The sequence below is a fragment of the Cnephaeus nilssonii genome (assembly GCF_951640355.1).
Source record: "Cnephaeus nilssonii genome assembly, chromosome: 10".
NCBI classification, from domain to species: domain Eukaryota; kingdom Metazoa; phylum Chordata; class Mammalia; order Chiroptera; family Vespertilionidae; genus Cnephaeus; species Cnephaeus nilssonii.
The window spans coordinates 75,782,737-75,804,663 of NC_137081.1; the positions used below are offsets into that span (position 1 = coordinate 75,782,737).

The 21,927-nt window shown below is 40.1% G+C and overlaps 1 protein-coding gene across 1 annotated transcript in view; it reads left to right on the forward strand.

Moving 5' to 3' along the window:
• Positions 1–21,927, forward strand: part of DARS1 (aspartyl-tRNA synthetase 1) — a 69,751-nt gene that overhangs the window by 38,966 nt on the left and 8,858 nt on the right. Inside the window, exons 5-11 of the mRNA XM_079781912.1 lie at positions 5,403–5,505; positions 9,627–9,707; positions 10,816–10,875; positions 12,570–12,681; positions 14,242–14,376; positions 17,787–17,934; positions 19,044–19,190. Coding sequence (XP_079638038.1) covers positions 5,403–5,505; positions 9,627–9,707; positions 10,816–10,875; positions 12,570–12,681; positions 14,242–14,376; positions 17,787–17,934; positions 19,044–19,190 — 786 coding nt within the window. The remainder of the gene's footprint in view (positions 1–5,402; positions 5,506–9,626; positions 9,708–10,815; positions 10,876–12,569; positions 12,682–14,241; positions 14,377–17,786; positions 17,935–19,043; positions 19,191–21,927) is intronic.

The window sequence follows — 21,927 nt, forward strand, 5'->3', positions numbered from 1 at the left end:
CTCGGTGGATAGAGCGTCGGCCTGCGGACTGAAGGGTCCCGGGTTCAATTCCAGTCAAGGGCATGTACCTTGGTTGCGGGCACATCCCCAGTAGGAGGTGTGCAAGAGGCAGCTGATCGATGTTTCTCTCTCATCGATGTTTCTAACTCTCTATCCCTCTCCCTTCCTCTCTGTAAAAAATCAATAAAATATATATTTTTTTAAAAAGTAGTACCAGTTAAAATTTTTGTAATGTCAGAATGAATAAAACCTGTGGAGTATTAGAGAAATGTGAATCTATTATCTATACATATAAAAGCCTAATATGCAAATTGCCCCCTCCGGAGTTCGACTGGGAGGCCGGGAGTTCACTCGCTCACTATGACGTGGGCGGCATGGAATGAAGAAGGCCCTGGCCAGCAGCCAGCAGGCCCTGATCGCTGGCCACGCCTAGGGACCCTACCCGTGCATGAATTTTGTGCACTGGGCCTCTAGTATAAAAGTAAAATAATATGGATTATCTAAGAAAAAAGAAGGAAATAGAGGAAGTGGTGTGTTGAATTATTTCTTAAGTATTATTGGGATATGGATTTTTAAAATTAATTTATGTCCTCAATTATGTTAATGTATATATTTCATGAATGCTTAATAAATAGAATTTTTTAAAAATCCCAGTAGCATATAACAATAAACTTTTTTTTAATATATGTATATATATTTTTTTTTTAATTGATTTCATTGAGGAAGTGTGAGGGAGAGAAAGATAGAAACATCAATGATGAGAGAGAATTATTGACCGGCTGCCTCCTGCATGCCTCACATTGGGGATCAAGCCCACAAGCCAGGCATATGCCCTGACTGGGGATTGAACCACCTGGTTCACAGGTCAACGCTCAACCACTGAGCCATGCTGACTGGGCAAACTTTGATTTCTTGCTTCTACATCTGTGGCCAGTTAGAGTTTGGCTCATCTAGGCTTCTTCTGAAGCTGTGGTTTGGGTCCTGGTGTTTCTCAGATTCTTTGGACCATCAATTTACTTGAGCATCATCTTCTCAAGAGAAATGCAGGGATGCTAAAGGCAAGTTCAACTGCATAAGTACGTTTCAAGCCTTTGCTGGCATCACATCCACTGACATCTCATTGATAAAGCAAGTAATATGGCCAACCCCGAATTCTAAGGGAAGAGAAGTAACCTGTTTACCTTGAAGCCATGGCAAAGGTGTGGATGATTACTGCTACCACATGGGAATGAAGAGTTGGGACAAATAATTTAGAGTACCACAGAGAGATGCTAAGAACTCTAATTTTTTTTTCAGAAACATTAAATATATAAGACATTACTCATTATTTTAGACTATGAAGCTTACCTCCTTCAATTATTGAAACTAGTTTGATAAATTTAACAGAATCTTTGGAGTCTATTTTACACATTCTTCCTTTTTCTTAATGACAGAGAGCCATCACTGTGAACATCTATTACTGTGCTAGGTAAAGATGTGGTTCTTTGCCACTTTCCTGTTTTTTTTTGTTTTGTTCTGTTTTTTATATATTCAGCAGTCAACTGTTATTTAATACAACAGTTGTACCTATTTCTAATAGTTCCACCAGACTTTTTTAGTTCCCTACTTCTTATATATTGTAGACATGCAAAAGCTTTTAATGAAGATTGAGAGAACTATAGATACGGAAAGTGTCCCTGGAGTTATTAGTGAGGCCCCAAGTAATAAACGTATGGCACTTGTGTTGGAAAGATGGGATTTTATTCCTTCAGATAACGAAGTACAGTTTGTTTTTCTCCCAAGTTGCATGTTTTATGATTGTTTGAGTTACTCATATGTTATATCATTTGTTTAAAAAGAAAACAAAAAAAACTTGAGCCTGGCCAGCTTGGCTTAGTGGTTGAATGTCATCAACCTCTAAACCAGGAGGTCACAGTTGGATTTGCTGTCATGGCACATGTTCTGGTTGTGGGCTCGATCCCCAGGAGGGGGTGTGCAGAGGCAACCGATCAATGATTCTCTCTCATCATTGATGTTTCTATCTCTCCCTCCTTCTCCCTTCCTCTCTGAAGTCAATAAAAATATACTTTTTTAAAAACTTGATAGCCAACTCTAAATATTTTTATGAAATACTTTATGTAAAGAATGGTGCTTTTTATGATTTTATTTTCTAAAGACAGTAGAAGTTAGAAATTAACTATTAAATTGACGGTTGACAGTTTCTAATGGATGACATGAAGTCTGTTGTGCCTATCGAGGCATTTTTAATATCAAGGCTATACTAATTCATCTTGTTTGTAGAGTGATTAATTATATGTAGGCTCAAAAGGGTAGCTGGGAAATGAAAGCAGTATAAAACACAATGCAATGGTAGTGTGTTTTGGGAGGCAGTGGCAATAATAAAAATAGCTGACTTAGCCAAAACCGGTTTGGCTCTGTGGATAGAGCATCGGTCTGTGGACTGAAGGGTCCCAGGTTCGATTCCGGTCAAGGGCATGTACATTGGTTGCGGGCACATCCCCAGTAGGAGGCGTGCAGGAGGCGGCTGGTCGATGTTTCTTTCTCATCGATGTTTCTAGCTTTCTATCCCTCTCCATTCCTCTCTGTAAAAAATCAATAAAATATATATTTTTAAAAAAATAGCTGACTTAGCTCTTGGAAAAAGGTGTGTTTTATTTGCTTCATCCATTTCTCCTACAATAAAATAGTTCCCAGGAGTTCCTCTGCTTTTCACTATGGATCTTCTTCCTTCCAAGGCTTTTAGTTGACTGTTAGACATAACCTCTTTCAAAATATAGATATAGTGGCATTCGTTTCTAAATGTAATGCACATAAAGTATTAAGCCATCTTAACATACAATATTAGTTAAAATTATTAGACGTTTTGCACAAAATGGAATTTTATCTAATACTGGCAGTAGCTTATTCAAGTATTCCTATCCCTCTTGTATTGACTCTATACATACTATAACTTTTTTATTAGTTCTAACTAGCAAGTTCTAGTCTGACCCTTTTCCACAAATTTGACTTTTTTATTTTAAGGTTTTTTCTTCTAAATTCATTTATGTCTTTAAATAAATTGGGATAAATAGGATATAAATGTAGATATATAGATATAGGTATGGATGTGGATGTAGATATAAAGATATTACAGCTAAATTATCCAAGGTTTAAACATAATGGAATGATTTTACTAATATCTAAATAGGCTACTAGTATTTATTAACAACATGTAGCTTCTAGATACAATAAGGGGAAATATTGAGATTGGAAGGGCAAAAAAAATTATAAGCATCCTCGATATCTGGTTAATCCTACTTTTCATTGATTCAGTAGACCAATTTGTGATTACAGAAGTTTAACTGGCCGTAGTTTAAGAAATAGGTCAGGTTTTCAGAAGTTCTTTTGGAGTTATTTAGTATTGGAAACAATATTTAAATGCTGGTTGTTTTCTGATCAAGTATTTTAGCATGTAATACTACTGAATTAAATGAAGTACTGAAGGTAGGCTCAGTTCAAAGTTTCAGATCCTGGATAAAAGGAATCATCTGGTACTTCTGAGGGAGAGAGAAGATAAAATTTTGTTTTCTGTAATTGAAACTTCAGTTAGCCTTAGGCAAAGTATCTTTACCATATTCCAGTTTCTTTCTGGGAAGATACTAGTTGAGAGTAGATGTGTTTATTGAGTTGGCTTGAAGAAGACTGTCTGGAAGGGAGTCAGAGAGGGTGAGGTAGGAGACCCAAGATGGCCAGGGAAATAGTGGAATTGAGCAGGTCGACGAGCTCTGGTTGGGACAAGTCAGGTTACTCTGTGAAGCAACACACACATCAGTAAGGAAGAGAAACACCTTCCTTATAGAAAGGTCTAAAGTGAGCAGCAGAATTTTCACAAGGCCTGAATTATATACTCCTGTATCCGGTTTGCTCATGCAAACAAACAGGGCACCTGGTAGGCAGCAGTCACATTGACCAAAGGCTCAGTGACGTTAGACTGCCAGTATTAGCCTTTTTAACAATAAACTGAAGCCTCTTGTGCCTTTGGGTCACAGAGGAGCCTTATCTTAGTTTACCAACTGTCTCATTTGCCATGATAAATTGTGAGTTTCTTCAATACACAGGTTTAGTTAGTGTAAGGTGGTAGCCCTAGTTCAGAAGACTTATGTGTGTACTATTGATTTTTCTTTTTTAAGGTAGTTGGTAACAGACACTATGAAATTTTAGGCAGTGTAGCAAAGTGAAGTGAAAAAAAATTTTTTTTCTTCACCATTTTCCATCTATTCTTATTTTGATCCTTTTCCCAACCCTGAGCACGTGTTCATTGAAATGGATTGTGGTGTTCTCTTTTGTAAAATAAGCATTGTTGGATTTCTGGAATCTTGTCAAATAGCACCATAACTACTAAGGAAGGACTCAATACCTCTTCAGAATACATAGAATTTTCACTCTGAGAGTTACATCTTTTGTTCATATTCTGTATGATTCAGGATAGGGAATTGAACAATGAGAGGTTAATACACAAGTTAACGAGGGTTTATGACATAGCAGATAAACAGGGAGTTTGGAACAGATTTTCCTGAAAAATTCAAGTTTGCTGTGGAATTAAACTTCCCAGAAGATGCATTTATTTTACTCTTAATGTATATTTCGCTTCATATAAACATTCTTTTTAAAAATATATATATATTATTGATTATAGAGAGAAAAGGAGAGAGAGGGAGAGAGATAGAAAAACATCAATGATGAGAGAGAATCATTAATGGACTGCCTTTAACTCTGGGGATGAAGCCTGCAACTTGGGCATGTGCCCTGACAGCAAGTCAAACTGTGACCTCCTGGTTTAGAGGTCAACGCTCAACCATTGAGTCATGCTGGCTGAGTGACATTCTTAAATGGGATTACCAATCCAATAATTGTCTGCCATAAATTCAGTAAATGACAGTGTATATTCTATAGGCAATGAGGATTTAATTGCAGCACCCCAAAGTCTTTTTATTACCTTGAAATGTTTCGAGTTGGCCTTCTTCTGTTATTTAGTTCCATTTCATCCCAGTAATTGCATTTATTGAAGCCAGTGTTTTTTGTTATAGGAAATGCTGATCTTAGTAAATTTCAACTATAGGGAGAGAAATGTTCTTTAATAAATAATTGAAAGACTTTTTCCTATTGTGATTCAGTGCTGGTTCTTTTATAACCAGAGTATTTTATAAATGGTAATTAAATGATGGCATCTAGAAAAGCTTCTCTTCAAGGAATCTCACAAGGTGTGCTGCATAATAGTGTATTGTTAAATAGTCTGGGTTTATCTCAAGTGGTTTACTCTATTAAAGAAGTGTCTAATATATTCAGCTTTACTGTTGAAACACCAAATGAGTTCTGACACTCTGATGAGATGATTAAAGTCGAGAATTTTTTTCTTTTGACAGCATCAACAAAGAGAGCATCGTAGATGTAGAAGGTGTTGTGAGAAAAGTGAATCAGAAAATTGGAAGCTGTACGCAGCAAGATGTAGAGCTACATGTTCAAAAGGTAACTTTTTTCAAAATATAAAATTGTTGCCCTAACCGGTTTGGCTCAGTGGAAGGGGTCCCAGGTTCGATTCGGTACCTTGGTTGCAGGCACACCCTTATAGGAGGCAGCTGATCGATGTTTCTCTCTCATCGATGTTTTTAACTCTCTATCCCTCTCCCTTCCTCTCTATTATATGTATATTGTGGCCCTAGCCAGTTTGGCTCTGTGGACAGAGCATCGGCCTGTGGACTGTAGGAATCCTGAGTTAGATTCCGGTCAAGGGCACATACCTGGCTTGTGGGCTTGATTCTCAGTGGGAGTGGGGGCATGCAGGAGGCAGCCAATCAATGATTCACTCTTATCATTGATGTTTCTAACTCTCTCTCCCTCTCCCTTCCTCTCTGAAATAAAAATATTTTTAAATATATCTATCTATAATAATAAAAGCGTAATATGCAAATCGACTGAATGACCCAATAGCAGAACAACCATCTGGATGACCACGCTATGACACGTACTGGCACCAGGCCAGCCAAGGCGGGGATCTGGACCTTGCCCCATAATCGCCCTGCAGAGGGAGGCCCAGGCCACCAGCCAGCAGGGCAATCGATTAATCAGAGGGCTCCATGACTGCCCCAAAGAGGGAGGCCCAGGCCACCAACTGGCGGGTGGGCGGGGCCTCCCTCAGTGGGGTGCAGTCACATGATCACCCTGCAGAGGGCAGCCCAGACCACTGACCAGCGGGCTGCAGTGGGTGGGCGGGGCCTCCCTCTGGGGGGGGTGATCCATTGTGGAGCCCTGGCCTAGTGAGCAGGGCCTACCTCTTTGGGGTGATCCATCATGGAGCCCTGTGATGGATCACCCCAAAGAGGGAGGCCCAGGCTACCCGGCCGGTGGCGCTGTGGCAGGTAGCCTGGGCTTCCCTCTGCAGGGGGTGATCATCACAGAACCCTGGCCAGGTGGGCGGGGCCTACCTCTTTGAGGCGATGGATCGCGGGGCTCCCGGACTGTGAGAGGGTGCAGGCTGGGCTGAGGGGACCGCCCCCACCGAATGCACGAATTTTGTGCACCAGGCCTCTAGCATATATATAAAAGGCTAACATGCTAAGTGTCCATCTGACCGGTCGCTACAACATGCATTGACCATCGGAGCAGACGCTCAACGCAGGAGCTGCTGTGACGCGCACTGGCCATTTATAGAGAAACGGCACCGTGGACCTGGCGCCCACAAAGCAACACTCGGCTTCCCCCAAGTGGGACACAGGCCCTGCCAACACCCCGGAACGACAGCCCACCAAATCACAGCTAACACTGCCAAGACCCTATGGCATAAAATGCAGCCCACAGCCCAGCCCAGCCCGGAAATGGTCGCTATGGGCACCGGGTAATGACGTCACGTAGCAGCGCCTGGTTTCCTCTCCCTAGCAACAACTAGCCTTCCTGCGGTTTCCTTAGCCCAGGAACACGACTTGCTTTATAACCAGATGCAAACATTTCACACTTTAACCAAATATCTGTGAAGCGTTTTCTCATGCCTCATCTCATTTGACCCTCACAGAAGTCCTGGAGTAGGTAGATAGGAGACTCGCTGGAATCCTATTTTCTTTCCATTAGCTGGAAAGTGGAGTTTTAGAAAGCTTAGAAACTTGACCCAACTGGAAAGAAGTAAGAAATGGTAGACTTTGAAAATGACTTCAGGTTTTCTCACTACACAGAATATAGTCAAACGCTGCTGCAGTTAAATATTTTACCCTTTGTTCTCCCTGCACTATCTATAATAATAATCTGCTTCATGTTGATGTTTACTGCTGTGTTGCTGACAAGTACCTGAAAGAGAAGTTGGGGTGCTTCACTGGGCTGGAAAAAGTTTAGCTAAATCAGAAAGCAGATCTAATTAAGCAAGTGTATTCTATATCTATAAAAGGCTAAGTTGATTCGCGCATGCACGATACATGTAAAGCTCTCACTGGCGCCAATCGCACATGTGTGTTTCGATCTGTCATTGTCGATTGTGAGTTTGGTTAACGCTTCCATTATAGAGAAAGGGCAAATAGTGATATTAAAATATTTCTTCTAATTAATTTCCTTTCAGTGTGCACGAATCTGTGCACTGGGCCACTAGTATACATATAAAATGGTGGCCCTGGCCAGTTTGGCTCAGTGGATAGAGCGTCACCCTGCGGGACTTGACGGGGGTGGGGCCGGCCGGGTCTGGGTCTCGCACGATTTCGAGGTGTGTGGGTGGGCAGGGACTTGACTCTGGGTCCCGCAGCGCACCACAGACTCTGACAGGAAGGAGATTTTCATATACATTTTAACTAATTTTCTTTCATCTCTGACACTTGTATTATAGAAAAGGGCAAATAGCAATATTAAAATATTTCCTCTAATTAATTCCCTTTTGATGTGCACAAATTTCGTGCACCGGGCCACTAGTTTATTATAAACTTAATGTTGATAATAAATATAAAGCCCAATGAGCTTACAAATTTTCCTTCAATAAAGAAATAATTATAAAGTATCTCACAAAGCATAAATATTTTATACTAAATAGAATTTTATAATCAATGACTTACCTATTTATTCAAACCAGCAGTTACTGAAAATATACTTTGCACCAAGCACTCTGTGAGGTTCAGAATACTCACAACCAAGTGAAGGAGACAATGAATTTTTACTAGTTCTAAAAAGAATTTTTAAAATATATTTGTATTGATTTCAGGAAGGAAGGGAGAGGGAGAGAGAGCTAGAAACACCAATGATGAGAGAATCATTGATCGGCTGCCTCCTGCACACCCCCACACTGGGGTTCGAACCCCCAACCTCGGCATGTACTCTAACTGGGAATCAAACCGTAACCTCCTGGTTCAGAGGTCGACACTCAACCACTAAGCCACGCTGGCTGAGCAAAAGAATATTTTAAAAGCCCTAGTTGATGTGTCTCATTTGGTTTAGTATTGTCCCATACTGAGTGGTCTCAGATTCGATTCCTGGTCAGGGCACATGCTGGGGTTGCAGGCCTGATCCCCAGTAGGGGAAGTGCATGAGGCAGCCTTTTGATGACTCTCCATTCTTCTCCCTCTAAAATCAATGAAAAGACATGTTTTCAGAATAAAAGCGGCTGCTGTTCAGTTTTCCAACTTTGCATTGCAGATCAAGTTTCTGTTAACTCATCAAAAGGAAGTGCCACAATTTGGGTATAGGAGTTGGTGACAAATAATGCTATTTTACTATGAGGAGGACTGGAGTATCCTTCTGATATGTTTTTCTTTGTCTCACCTGAATGCTAAATGTGATTTACCAACTGGAAGAATATAATTTCCTGAATTAACTAAATAAGGTCTGTTTTCCTTTTGTGCTTTAGCAGGTTTTCTAGACATAGCTGGGAACAATTAATGGGGTAACATTAAGAGTAGCTAATTCATTATGACCTAACTGCTTTTTAGCACTAAAATATGCAATTAGTGTGAGTGGATGTTGAGGGATATTAACACCATAAAGGAATGCCCTTGTATGGTGCTCTCAACCAGGAGAGCAGAAGGAAAGGAGATATAATATGTTCGATGAAAGAAAGCAAGGAAGGCATATTTGGGAAAAACATGAGAAAAGGAAGGAGAGGTACAGCAGAGTTGGGCTGACTGTAGTTCTGTTGATAGAAATAGCTAAATGCCGTTAACAACCCATTTGATAATGGCCCCTTCAAATGAAAATGTTTTTATATTCATTATTCCGTTTGATTTTTACTGCAGACCTTATTTTACACAGTACGGTATTGAAGTTCTGAGGTTAAGTGACTTGCCTAACAACAGCTATAGTGACAAAGCAAGTCCTTAAACCCAGACCCCTCAACACCAGTTATTACTTATTCATCCCATTGGTGAGCACCTTAGAGTTTACAAAGTATATTTTTCCCATTTGACTGTTTCACCAACCCAGGGAGGTAGGCAAGAAATATTATTATCCCCATTTTGTAGGTGAAAAAACATACACCATATTGTTTTATTTTAGTATATAGTTTCAGTTAAAGATGTATGCAAATATTCCTTCATGTTTAAGTCAATTGTAGATTTTTTTTTAAAAGCAAAGAATAACAGGTTTGGTGTGCTTCGTGATCTTTTTTGGTAATCTCTCACTTTCAGATTTATGTGATCAGTGTTGCTGAACCCCGTTTGCCCCTGCAGCTGGATGATGCCATTCGGCCTGAGGTGGAAGGAGAAGAGGTAAAATTATACTTTTTGAAACACTATGCTTCCTCTGTATGTTTAGTTTGCAAAACATTGAAAAGTTGATGCCCTGCTTCTATATAAAAGGTACCTGTTGTTATGAGCTTCATTTTTACTTAAATTTATTCTTACATCAGCAATTCTCAAACGTTTTGATCTATGAATCCCTTTACACGTTTAAAAATAATTGACCTCACCAAGCTTTTGTTTTTGTGGGTATATCTGTCAATATTTACAGTATTAGAAGTTAAAACAAATTTTTTAATATTTATTAATTTATAGAAAGTAACAATAATATAAATACATCTACAGATCTTTGTAATGCCTGGCTTAGTAGGCAACAGTTAGATTCTCATATTTGCCTCTGCATTAAATTTGATGTGATAGCATACGTTTTGAAACCTTTGCCGAACTCCTCAGCATGATTAGGAGAAAGTGAAAATGAAAAGATATTATGAAAAATAGGTTGATTTATGGACTCCCTGAAGGTGTCTCACTGGTGTCCAGAACATACAATGAGAATCACTACTCATCAGTTTATATCTGTTCCTTCAGTCTTTAACTAGCAGGTAAAATCCGGGAATCAATGAAGGTGGTTCATTCTTCTGATGTCTCAATAATGAGGCAAGGCTTTTGGGGTGGGAGATGGAAAGAAAGAATCCCTGTTCATTCTCATTTCTCTTCTTGCCATCTCTTTCTTTTAACAATAACTTTTCTCTAAACCTGCTTCTTATTTTTTTGGATCCAGATTGGGGTTTAATATTAATACACATAAACACACCTGTCACTTAAAAGTATACATGGCTTCTAAAAGTGTTTTTTGGCCCAGCCACCATGCCTCAGTGGTTGAGCATCAACCTATGAACCAGGAGGTCACGGTTGATTCCCAGTCAGGGCACATGCCTGGGTTGTGGCCTCGATTTCCAGTGTGTGTCGTGCAGGAGGCAGCCAGTCAATGATTCTCTCTCATCATTAATGTTTCTATCTCACTCTCCCTCTCCCTTTCTCTCTTAAATCAATATATAAAAGAATATATTTTAAAAGTGCTTTTTGTGTTCTGAAAAAAATTTGTAAAATCTGTTTTTCTTTCTCTCTTTTTTTGTAGGAAGGAAGAGCTACTGTTAACCAGGATACAAGATTAGATAACAGAGTCATTGATCTTAGGGTATGCCTCATTTATTTATTAAGGGACATGATTATGCCAAAATCAAGGAGGGCAAGGATAACATACCTGTCTTGGGCTCATTGAACTGATTGTTGTTTGCTTATATGTAAGTATGATAATACAAGACAGTTTACCTTTCCGACTGACCCTCCCCCAAAAAAGAATTGCAGGCAACAAGGACAGTCAAATAATAGTTCACAGGATATTGACTTGCACTGTTTTAAAAAGACAAAGAATCATGAAGCCAGTAAAAATGCTTGCTTCAAGGTGATAACCTGTTTTAGACAAGTTAGTAAGCAAGTGGAAACATAATAACTACTAATATCACTAGAAAATTGTGAAAGAAATTATGTGCAGATTTTAGAGCAATCTGGTGAAGTTTAGTAATTAATGCCTCAATCCTCTGAATTTGATCTAAGCACAGAATTCCTAATATATAAAAACCCTGGGTCGTAATAACCAGAGGCTGACCAACCAGAAGTCAGTTCTGGCCCTGCCCCTAAGCAAGCGGTAAAGGGCAATCAGGCAGGCAGGCAGAGGGGTTCAGGGTGATCAGGTAGGCAGACCAGTGGTTAGGGGTGATCAGGTAAGCAGGCAAGTAGTTAGGGGTGATTAGGTAGGCAGACGGCCCCTCCCAGGGCTGGCACCGCCCCCCAGCAAAGAAAGAGGGAGGCCCAGACCAGCCAAGCCATTGCACCCCAGCCTGTTGCCTGCAGAGGGAGGCCACCGGTGGCAGGGGAAGCGGTGGGAAGCGGGGCAGCGCTGCACAGATCGCAGCCGCGGGGGTGGGGCCAGCTGCCTGCAGCCCAGGGAAGGAAAGCCCCGATAGGCCCTGAACTCAGGCCAGGCCTAGGGACCCTACCTGAGAGGTCCCGGATTGTGAGAGGGTGCAGGCTGGGCTGAGGGACACCCCCCTACCCCCCAGAGTGCACGAATTTTCGTGCACTGGGTCTCTAGTTAATAATAAAGAAGTAGTTCACCCTTCGGTTTATATAGTAACCTCAGGCTTCTATTTCCCTTTCTAGCTTGGTTGCAAGTGAAAGATTTCAGTGGTTTCATCATTATAGTAAAACCAATGTCATCTTTCTTTCTTAAGGTTTTGACCACATCTTCCTCCTTTACATAACATATACCACTTAAAGCTTACGTTCTTTGTCACCTTATAAGTTCTTTCCAGCTTTTCTGCAATCTACAGGCCTGCCCTTATTGTACACCCATGTCTCCCCTGACCATTTGCTTTTTGTAAACTGTTACTTTTCCACATTAATTTGTAGTATATAGAAAAGGCTAGCAATAATCAAAAGTCCTCTTGATACTGCCTAGAAACCTCATGGTTTTCATCATTTTGGCCACAGCAGTTAAATAGCTTACTGTATTTGCCTATGCTATTTGTTCACACAAGTTACTGATTTTGCCTCTAGAATTTGACCCAAAGAACATTTTTCTTTGGCTCACATCATTTTTATTTTAATTTGTTGCCACCATTGGAAAATGGGGGTTTTCACATTAGATCTAAATGGCTTTCCTTAAAAAGTTGGAGGTGAATCTGGCAATCCTGGGCCCTCATGGCAATATCAGCTAGCACCCTAGATGGGGCATTATGTTCTCTGTAAGCCCTGCACTACCCAGGAAGTATTTATTTATTTATTTCATGAGTCAAGTTGATTTAATTAGAATTTATTATTATTTTATAGACATCAACTAGCCAGGCCGTCTTTCGTCTCCAGTCTGGCATCTGCCATCTTTTCCGAGAAACTTTAATTAACAAAGGTTTTGTGGAGATTCAGACTCCTAAAATTATCTCAGGTATGCTTTAAGATATTTCTCTTAATTTTTAAAAATAATTTGTTTCGCCCTGACTGGTTTGGCTCAGTGGATAGAGCGTCGGCCTGCAGACTGAAGGGTCCCAGGTTCGATTCCAGTCAAGGGCATGTACCTTGGTTGCGGGCACATCCCCGGTGGGGGGTGTGCAGGAGGCAGCTGATCGATGTTTCTAGCTCTCTTTCTCTCTCCCTTCCTCTCTGTAAAAAATCAATAAAATATATATTTTTTAAAAAAATAGTTTCCCCCAAGTTGCTTACTATTAGTTTTGTTTGTTTTTTAATTTGAGAATCCCAAGTATCCGTCAAGGTTTATTGCTCTGAGACTATTTATTTCAAAGACTATGATACATAGCAGCAGTCGCATCTGACTAGCATCAGTAATACTATATCCCCTTATTTCAGGAGTCATTATGTGATAGTGATTGTAAAGTAAGACTATAACACACAAAGCAAGATTGTTATTATATAAGTTGCACCAGAAATTACTTTCATTATGTAGATTTCTTTTTAAATTCATATTGTAATTTTGTTTTGTATAAACTGCATTGTAAAATTAATACTAAATATTGCAGTTGGGAAAATGAATTTTCATACTTATATGAGAACATTATCTTAATCATTTTACCCTTTTAGAATTGCTTAAAGAACACTAAACTAAAAAGTGTGTTACTGCCCTGCCCAGTTTTGGATCAGTGGTTAGATCATTGGCCTGTGGACCCAAGGGTTGGGTTTGATTCCCAATTGGGTTGCGGGCCCAATCTTGGCCTGTGTCGGGGTGTGTGCAGGAGGCAACCTATCGGTGTGTCTCTCTCACATCAATGTTTCTCTATCTCTCCCCACCCCCTTTCACTCTCTCTAAAATTCAATAGTGGGGAGAGGTATTACTAATGGCATTTAGTTGAAAATAAAAAATTTAAACATTGAATTATTTTTGTTTGTTTGTTTTGTTTATCCTCACCTGAGAATATTTTTCCCATTAATTTTTAGAGGGAATGGAAGGGGGGTGGTGAGAGAGAGAGAGAGACAGAGAGAGAAGAAGAGAGAGAGAAATGATTGGCTACCTCGTACACATGCCCTGACCAGGGCTGGGGATGAATCTGCAACCCAGTTAAGTGCCCTTGACAGGGATCAAACCCGCAACCTTTCTGTGCTCAGGCCAGTGCTCTAACCACTGATTCACACTGGCCAAGATGAACATTGAATTCTTAATTAGAAAAATTAATAATATCTTTTTTTCTTTGCAAAAAAAATTTTTACAAAGCTAAAGTAGCTTTTAATAGATTTTAAATTGATGCAGAAAAGGAGCGTATATATCCAAATAAGTAAAATGAAGGTATAGCCAAAGAAGCAAATCTCCCTAAATATAAACTGTTTAGAAGCAGGTATAAAACATATATAGACTATGGTTTCTCTGCAAATTTTATTTTCTAGTGTGGTTTTATTTAAGTGAAGTATTTGAATCAAAAGTATAAACTATATTTACTAGAAGTTTGCATTGATAAGCTTACAATTGATTATAGTAACGTATATGTTTTTATTTCAGCTGCCAGTGAAGGAGGAGCCAATGTATTTACTGTGTCATATTTTAAAAATAATGCATATCTGGCTCAGTCCCCACAGCTGTACAAACAGATGTGTATTTGTGCTGATTTTGAGAAGGTTTTCTGTATTGGACCAGGTAAGGTTTTATAGTTAAGGTTATCTCAAAATTCATTAATTGTACCATAGCTAGGGTTTAAGAAACACATTTTATTTTATTTTATTTTATTTATTTTTTTAAAATATATTTTATTGATTTTTTTACAGAGAGGAAGGGAGAGGGATAGAGAGTTAGAAACATTAATGAGAGAGAAACATCGATTCAGCTGCTTCCTGCACACTCCCCACTGGGGATGTGCCCGCAACCAAGGTACATGCCCTTGACTAGAATCAAACCTGGAACCCTTAAGTCTGCAGGCCGACGCTCTATTCACTGAGCCAAACCAGTTAGGGCACATTTTATTTTATTTTTTAATTGTTATTATTTTTATCCTCATCCAAAAATATGTTTTCATTGATTTTTTTTTTTTTTTTTTTGAGAGAGAGAGAGAGAAAATCAATGTGGGAGAGAAACATATGCCCTCTGAATCAGTTGGTTACCTCCTGTACCCCAACCAGGGATTGAGCCCACCTAGGTATGTGCCCTGACTGGGAATCAAACCTAAGACTTTTTGGTGTACCAGCTGATGCTCCAACCAGGGCTAGAAACACATTTTACACAGACCTTTTTAAAGCTTAAATCCTTTTTTATACTGACTACATAAATACTAGACTTGGGGGGTAAAATAACAATGTTGCCTGGTAGACATTTCCCAAAAAAATTGTATGTTCAATAGTTCTTTAAACAGTTGAGCATCATTCATATGAATAGAATCATAAGCATTGAATTCCTACAGAAGAATGCTGAAGAAAACATATATCTTGGGGCTATCTCATTTTAAAAATGCATGCTTTGAAAATATACACCCTCTGAATATATTCAAGTATATTATCCTACCTAATAAAATGGTAATATGTAAATTACCATCACTCCGCTATGCCCACGATTGGGCCAGAGGGAGGCGCAGGGGGCGGGACTCACGGTGGCCGGGGTAGCCGATTGGGCCGGCAGGGCACTGAGCTCGCGTCGCCAGTGGCGGCGTGAGCTCAGCGTCTGCGCCATGGCTGTGCTGCCGAACAGAAGGGGCCTCTGGGGCAGCGAGCTCACGTCCCACCGCGGACCATCAAAAGCAGGGGAGCTGGGTGCCTGTCCGCTCCGGCACCAGCGAACAGGCATCCAGCTCCACCGCGATCGAAAGCAAAAGCGTGTAGGGGACCCTACACGTGCATGATTCAATCATGCACTGGGCCTCTAGTTTATTATACTTAAGTGTAATTAGAATAGAATTAGCTCCCATTTGGACTGTCCTTTCAATTCTCCATCAATAATAAAGAAAAAGTGATTTCAGTCTTTCAAGTAATATATTTTGTTGTCCTTGAAAGCTCCTTGCTAGTGTTGTAAGTTTACAAATGTACCTCTGTATACTTTCTGCCAATTTTATTCCAAAGCTGTTCTTTCTTACTATTACTAATTGTACTGTCCTTAGTATTGATAATATGCTAAAGTCTATTAGAAAATACTAACAAATGTCTGGATTTAATAAATTATATTAACATGTTTTTTAAGAATATATTTGTGCCCTAGCTGGTTTTGCTCAGTGGATAGAGCGTTGGCCTGTGGACTGAAGGGTCCCAGGTTCAATTCCAGTCAAGGGCACATGCCCGGGTTGCGGGCTTGGTGTTCTCTCTCATCATTGATGTTTCTATCTTTCTCTCCCTCTCCCTTTCTCTCTCAAATCAATAAAAGAATATTAAAATCCTACATAATAAAAGCCTAATATGCTAAGTGTCTGGTCGTCCGGTCGACCATTCAACCAATCAAAGCATAATATGCTAATGATATGCTAAGGCCGCTTAACCGCTCGCTATGACATGTGCTGACCACCAGGGGGCAGACGGTCGACCATTCACTATGACATACACTGACCACCAGGGGGTAGATGCTCTGACCAGTAGGTTAGCTTGCTGCTGGGATCCAGCTGATCGGGACTGAGCGAGACAGGCCGGATACACCCTGGAGCCCTCTTGCAGTCCCTCCCCAGTTGGCCAACCTTCCCTGTCCCTCCCCGACCCCAGTCATACATCGGTGGGGTCCCTTGGCCTGGCCTGCGCCCTCGCAATCTGGGATGAGGGACCCCCACCCCCGAGTGCTCAAATTTCATGCACCAGGCCTCTAGTATATATACATTTGCTAAAAGTCAAGCATGGACACGTAATCATAAAGCAAATTCTTTTATGATGCTAACTAAGCAAAAAAAAAATAGCTTTACTATATTCTTTAAAACTTAACCAAGTTAAAAAAAAAAAGAAACTTCCCAAGTTATTTTAGATATATGAGTTTTTTGATAGTTTAAGATAAATTAAATACATGCTAATAGAGAAACTGGCAAGATCATTAAATGTCTTAATTTTCTGAATTTATTAAGCAATTATTTGCTGAACACTTGCTGCATATATAGCCTTGCGCAATAAAAGAAGATCCAGCCAGCACTTCACCAATGTTAATGTGCACACAAATCACCTGGGGATCTTGTTAAAATGCAGGAGGTTTGGGGTAAAACTTGAGATTCTGCAGTTCTCATAAGCTCCCGGGTACTGCTGCTGCTGCTGCTATGCAGACCATGCTTTGAGTGCTAAGGGAACAATATCATCCCTGCTTAGGATCCTGAGACACAGTAAGACATGCATACATATCGCAGCCACAGGGAATAATCAACTGATTTTCACAGCAAATAATCTAATTGTGGTATAGAGTCAGCAGGTTGGTGTTAATTATGTAGTATAGGTAGGGTAAAAAAGAGGAAGAAGATGGAGTTTGCTAGAGATGCCATGAAAGAAAATTCAAACTGAAATGGGCGTTAAGGACAGAGTAGGAGGTAAAGACAACAGAGATGGCATTCTAGTCAGAAGAAGCAAGCTAAGTTAAAAGCATGGGAGAAAATAAAGTTGAGACTAGTTAGTATTAAGAAATGGGAAATATAGAGTGGGATTAAATTATGAGAGCATAGACAGATGGGACAGGACTAGTCAGGAAGACTGGAAAGGAAGAGAGTACAGTGAGGATAATAAGAGCTGGACTGAGGTAGGTGCTTCATTTGTACAGATTTCATTTAGCTTGAGTCAAGTTTTAATAAAATTGAGAACTCGCTATATTGAATATTTTTAATTATTGAAAAGGCACCTCAGGATCTTGCATTCCCTCGGGGTTCTTGTGAGTCTCATTTATTAATTTACATTTGTTACAGCTTTTACTACATGACTGTAGGAATTTGTAATGAACTTAACTATCCAAGAGAATGCTGTAACAGATGGCTTGTCAAAGGTCTTTCCAACCTATAGTGATAATGAAAATAGTACCATTTGAGTACAAGTAAATAGAATTTTGTATTTAATCTCAATTTCTCCAAAATTTAAAACACTGCTATGTATTTCTTTTATTAATGTTAACAGTATTCAGAGCTGAAGACTCTAATACTCACAGACATCTAACTGAATTTGTCGGTTTGGACATTGAAATGGCTTTTAGTTACCATTACCATGAAGTTATGGAAGAAATTGCTGACACTTTAGTACAAATATTCAAAGGACTTCAAGAAAGGTAAAAAATATATGTATTTTATATCCCTAACTAGAGTTAACTTCAAAACAGTTTGGGCTCTTCAGTATAAAGCAATTCTTGACTTTAAATGTATAAACTAAATTTTTACTGGACATATGTGTGCATATAGACTTGCTAGTTAGATGATCAATTAATTAATGAAAAAAATCCACACTCAAAATACTATTCTGGATCCAAGTCCATTGTGGCTTCAGCTACTGAACCTCATTTTGGTGGGTACGTTTACCAGATTGTATTTCCCCTTATACTAACATCCTGAATATTTCAAGAAATAGAGCCTATGTTACTTTCATAGCAGTTAAAAAGTCCGAGTTTTTATTGCCTCATGAAATGAGTAGTTTGTTTCTAACAATGTTATCTGATATGAGTTACAAAAAAAGTTTTAATCCTTTAATGCCACCATGGTGACAAACAACATAAGACCGAAATGGTATTAAATCTTTTAAGTGTTTAAACTCTAGTCTTTAACTTAAATAATTTCTTAGTAACATTTTCTTGGTACATACATTAATTCAATGATGATTTTATGTGGCAAAGATGGTACTCAGTACCTACCAGATATTTTTTCTTAGCTGTTGCTAGTACTACCAAGTGCCTGAGGCAATTTCTGCACTGAGGCAGATTTTACACAGAGTTTTGCTCTAAAAGCATTTTCATTTGATAAATAAACTTTATTGTTCCTTTTGAACAATAAAGCTACATATGTCCCTTATTCCAGAATTATCAGTGGAATGCATAGGACTGATAGCATGTAGGCTCTTGGGTCCCTGCCTACGGGCCAGCTAGGAGGGGGCTGAGTGGTTCAGCTGGACAGGTCCTCAGCTGATCATGGAGCTTCTGCCCCTGAACTTTGCACATCATCGCACTGATAGTGACTCTTGTGAAATGTTTAAAATGTTTCTTTGTTAAAAGAATTTGTAGCAAGTGTGTGGGAGAGTAAAAGCTATATATGTTCCTTATTTCACCAGTTTTAGTAAAAAAAAAAAAAAAAGAAGTTTTTAATTTTTAACATAATGCCACAGTGACCTCTTGTGGGGGAAACATTTATCTCACATATTATTATTAACTCTAAATCATTATTCAAATAGATTTCAAACTGAAATTCAGACGGTGAATAAACAATTCCCATGTGAACCATTCAAATTTTTGGAGCCTACTTTAAGACTAGAGTATTGTGAAGCATTGGCTATGCTTAGGGAAGCTGGAATTGAAATGGGAGACGAAGAAGATCTGAGGTTGGTCTTTGTGATTTTTAAAACTTTAATAACTAGGTTTAAGATATGCAAGAATGAATATATTAACAAATCATAACTTTTTTCACCCAGCTTTTATTAACTTTTGGGTATATTGTATGATGCTGTTCTTGTTTAATATGTGATCTGAAATAATGATTTAATGTGGTGTGCCTAAGCTTCAATAAATACCATTTTTGTGCTCCCTCTCCCCCTAGTTTGTAATGCCTTAAAGAATATAGAGACTTTTGCCTGTGATTTTTGCATCTAATATTTTATCTCTTTTTCAATCAGTGGTATTAGAGAAGATAGACAATAATCTAAATCCATCCCCACACAGGATTAAGGCATAAAACTAAGATCTCCAAAAGTTTATAAAAATCACCATTCTTTATTTGATATACAGTATTATGTTATCTAAACTCAAATCATACAATGTATAATTTTTAAACAAATTATGTAGTTTAACAAAGATGAAATTATCTACTATTTTATCCAGGGGTTCTTAAGTTAAAATATTTAAGGCATCACAATTCATATGGATGTAAGAGGGAAAGGCATGATTATTGTCATTTTTCAGGGCTTTTTAAAAAACATTTTACTCAAAACCCTTTATTTTAGTTTGTTTAACAAATATATCTGTACTAGAGGCCCAGTGCACGAATCTGTGCACAGTTGCAATCTAGCCGGCTTGCCCCAATGGGGACCTATCGGGCCAGTCCATTGCCGGGGGGGGGGGGTGGGTGGGTTGCGGCTGGTGGTTGGCCAGCCGGCCCTGCCCCCAATCGGGGGGGGGGGGCAGAGGTGGGGCCGATTGGGCCTGGATCAGGCTAGTTGGCTGCTGCAGTGCGCTTCATAGCCACCAGTCATTCTGGTTGCTCTGGTCGTTCCACTGTTCTGGTCGCTGGGCTTTTATATATATAGATACTATTTTAAGTATCCCCTACATTGCTAGATGACATCTTTTACTTTTTTTAATATATTTTATTGATTTTTTACAGAGAGGAAGGGAGAGGAATAGAGAGTTAAAAACATCGATGAGAGAGAAGCATCGATCAACTGCCTCCTGCACACCTCCTACTGGGGATGTGTCTGCAACCAAGGCACATGCCCTTGACCGGAATCGAACCTGGAACCTTTCAGTCCACAGGCCGACGCTCTATCCACTGAGCCAAACCGGTTAGGGCAACTAGATGACATCTTAAGGCAAATCGTACATTCTATCGTTATTTTCCTAAGTATTTTAGAAATTGTTCTTAAATAGGGTAGATGCTAAAGTGGCTATAGAAATGTAATTGGTTTATATAAATACTAGAGGCCCGGTGCACGAAATTCGTACATAGGGGGGTTCCCTTAGCCCAACCTGTACCCTCTCCAATCCGGGAGCCCTCAGGGACCTCTGGCTCCTAACCGCTCACCTCCCTGCCTGCCCTAACCACTTTGCCTGCTGGCGTGATCCCCCTAACTGCTCTCCCCTGCCGGCCTGATCCCCCTAACTTCCCTCCCCTGCCGGCCTGGTCACCCCTGTTAACTTTTTTAAAAATCTTATCCCCTTCACACACAATTATATTTGACTTCCTTATTGGCTTCTCCCTCTCACACAATTTTTCTCTCTTTTATGTAATACTATTTCCTACTGACTCATTTATAAACTTTTCTTTCCTCCTTATTTCCTACTTCTGTTCCATTATCCTTCTTCCCATCTTTCTCCTACCCTCCCTCCCCACATTCCTTCTTTCCTTTATCTTTACCCCTTTTCCTCCCTCCCCTTTTCCTTCCTTCCCACCTTAATTTTTTTCTTAACTTCCTCGTATCTGCTTTGCTCCCTCCCCCATTTCTTCCTTCTTCCCATTCTCCTTTTAAGCTCTACTGGCTCCTCTTTAAAACTTTTTTCCCTCCCTCTTTCTCTCTCATCCTACCTTTCCCATACATTCTTCTCCACTTACCTCCCCTGTTTTAATATCTATCTACCTGCCTAATTATTCACTATCATTTATCTTTTTTCCTTTCTGACTCCTACTTTTAAAATCTGTTCCCAGTATACAACTATATTTGATTTTCATTATAGCTCCTACAGTTCATTCATACATCCTCTTTCCTTCTTTAACTCTGTTCTCTACTGGCTCCTTTATAAAGTTCTTCCCTCCCTCCTTCCCTACTTCCCCCCTCCTCCCTCCCTCTTTTACTCTTTTTACAGGCTAATTAAAAATTCTATGCTTTTCGTACTGTGTTAGTACTGACTGCTTTCCTCTCTGGGACCTGTAGCCGCCTGTTTGGGCACTCGGGCCCCTCTTGCACCAGCTTTGAGGGGCCGAACGACGACGCAGCTGTGTCTTGCCTATGGTGGCCTGCGCCTCCCCCCTCTGAGTTGGGGGAGGGTCCAGCTGGCCCGGGCCATGTCCATCGCAGGGACCCTGCTGCATTACGTGCGTGCGTGTGTGCATTCAGGCACACGCGAGGCTTTTCTCCCATTGAGTGCCGAGTGGAAGGGATATGGAGGTTTTTCCCGCCCCCCGGCATGCCCACTCCCACGCCTCAAGTGGCTCTCCATCTGCTCCCCTCCGGAATTCGCAGGCCATGGGCATGCTTGCGCAGGCACAGTCGGGGCCTGGCTTGTCCTCGGGGGGCATTCCGCCCAGGATGCAAGCCCCCATCTGCGTCGGACCAGGCAGATGAATGGATGGGTCGCTGGAGAAAGCCGCAGCGGCTTCCCTGTGGGGTGAGGGTCACCTGTGTTCTC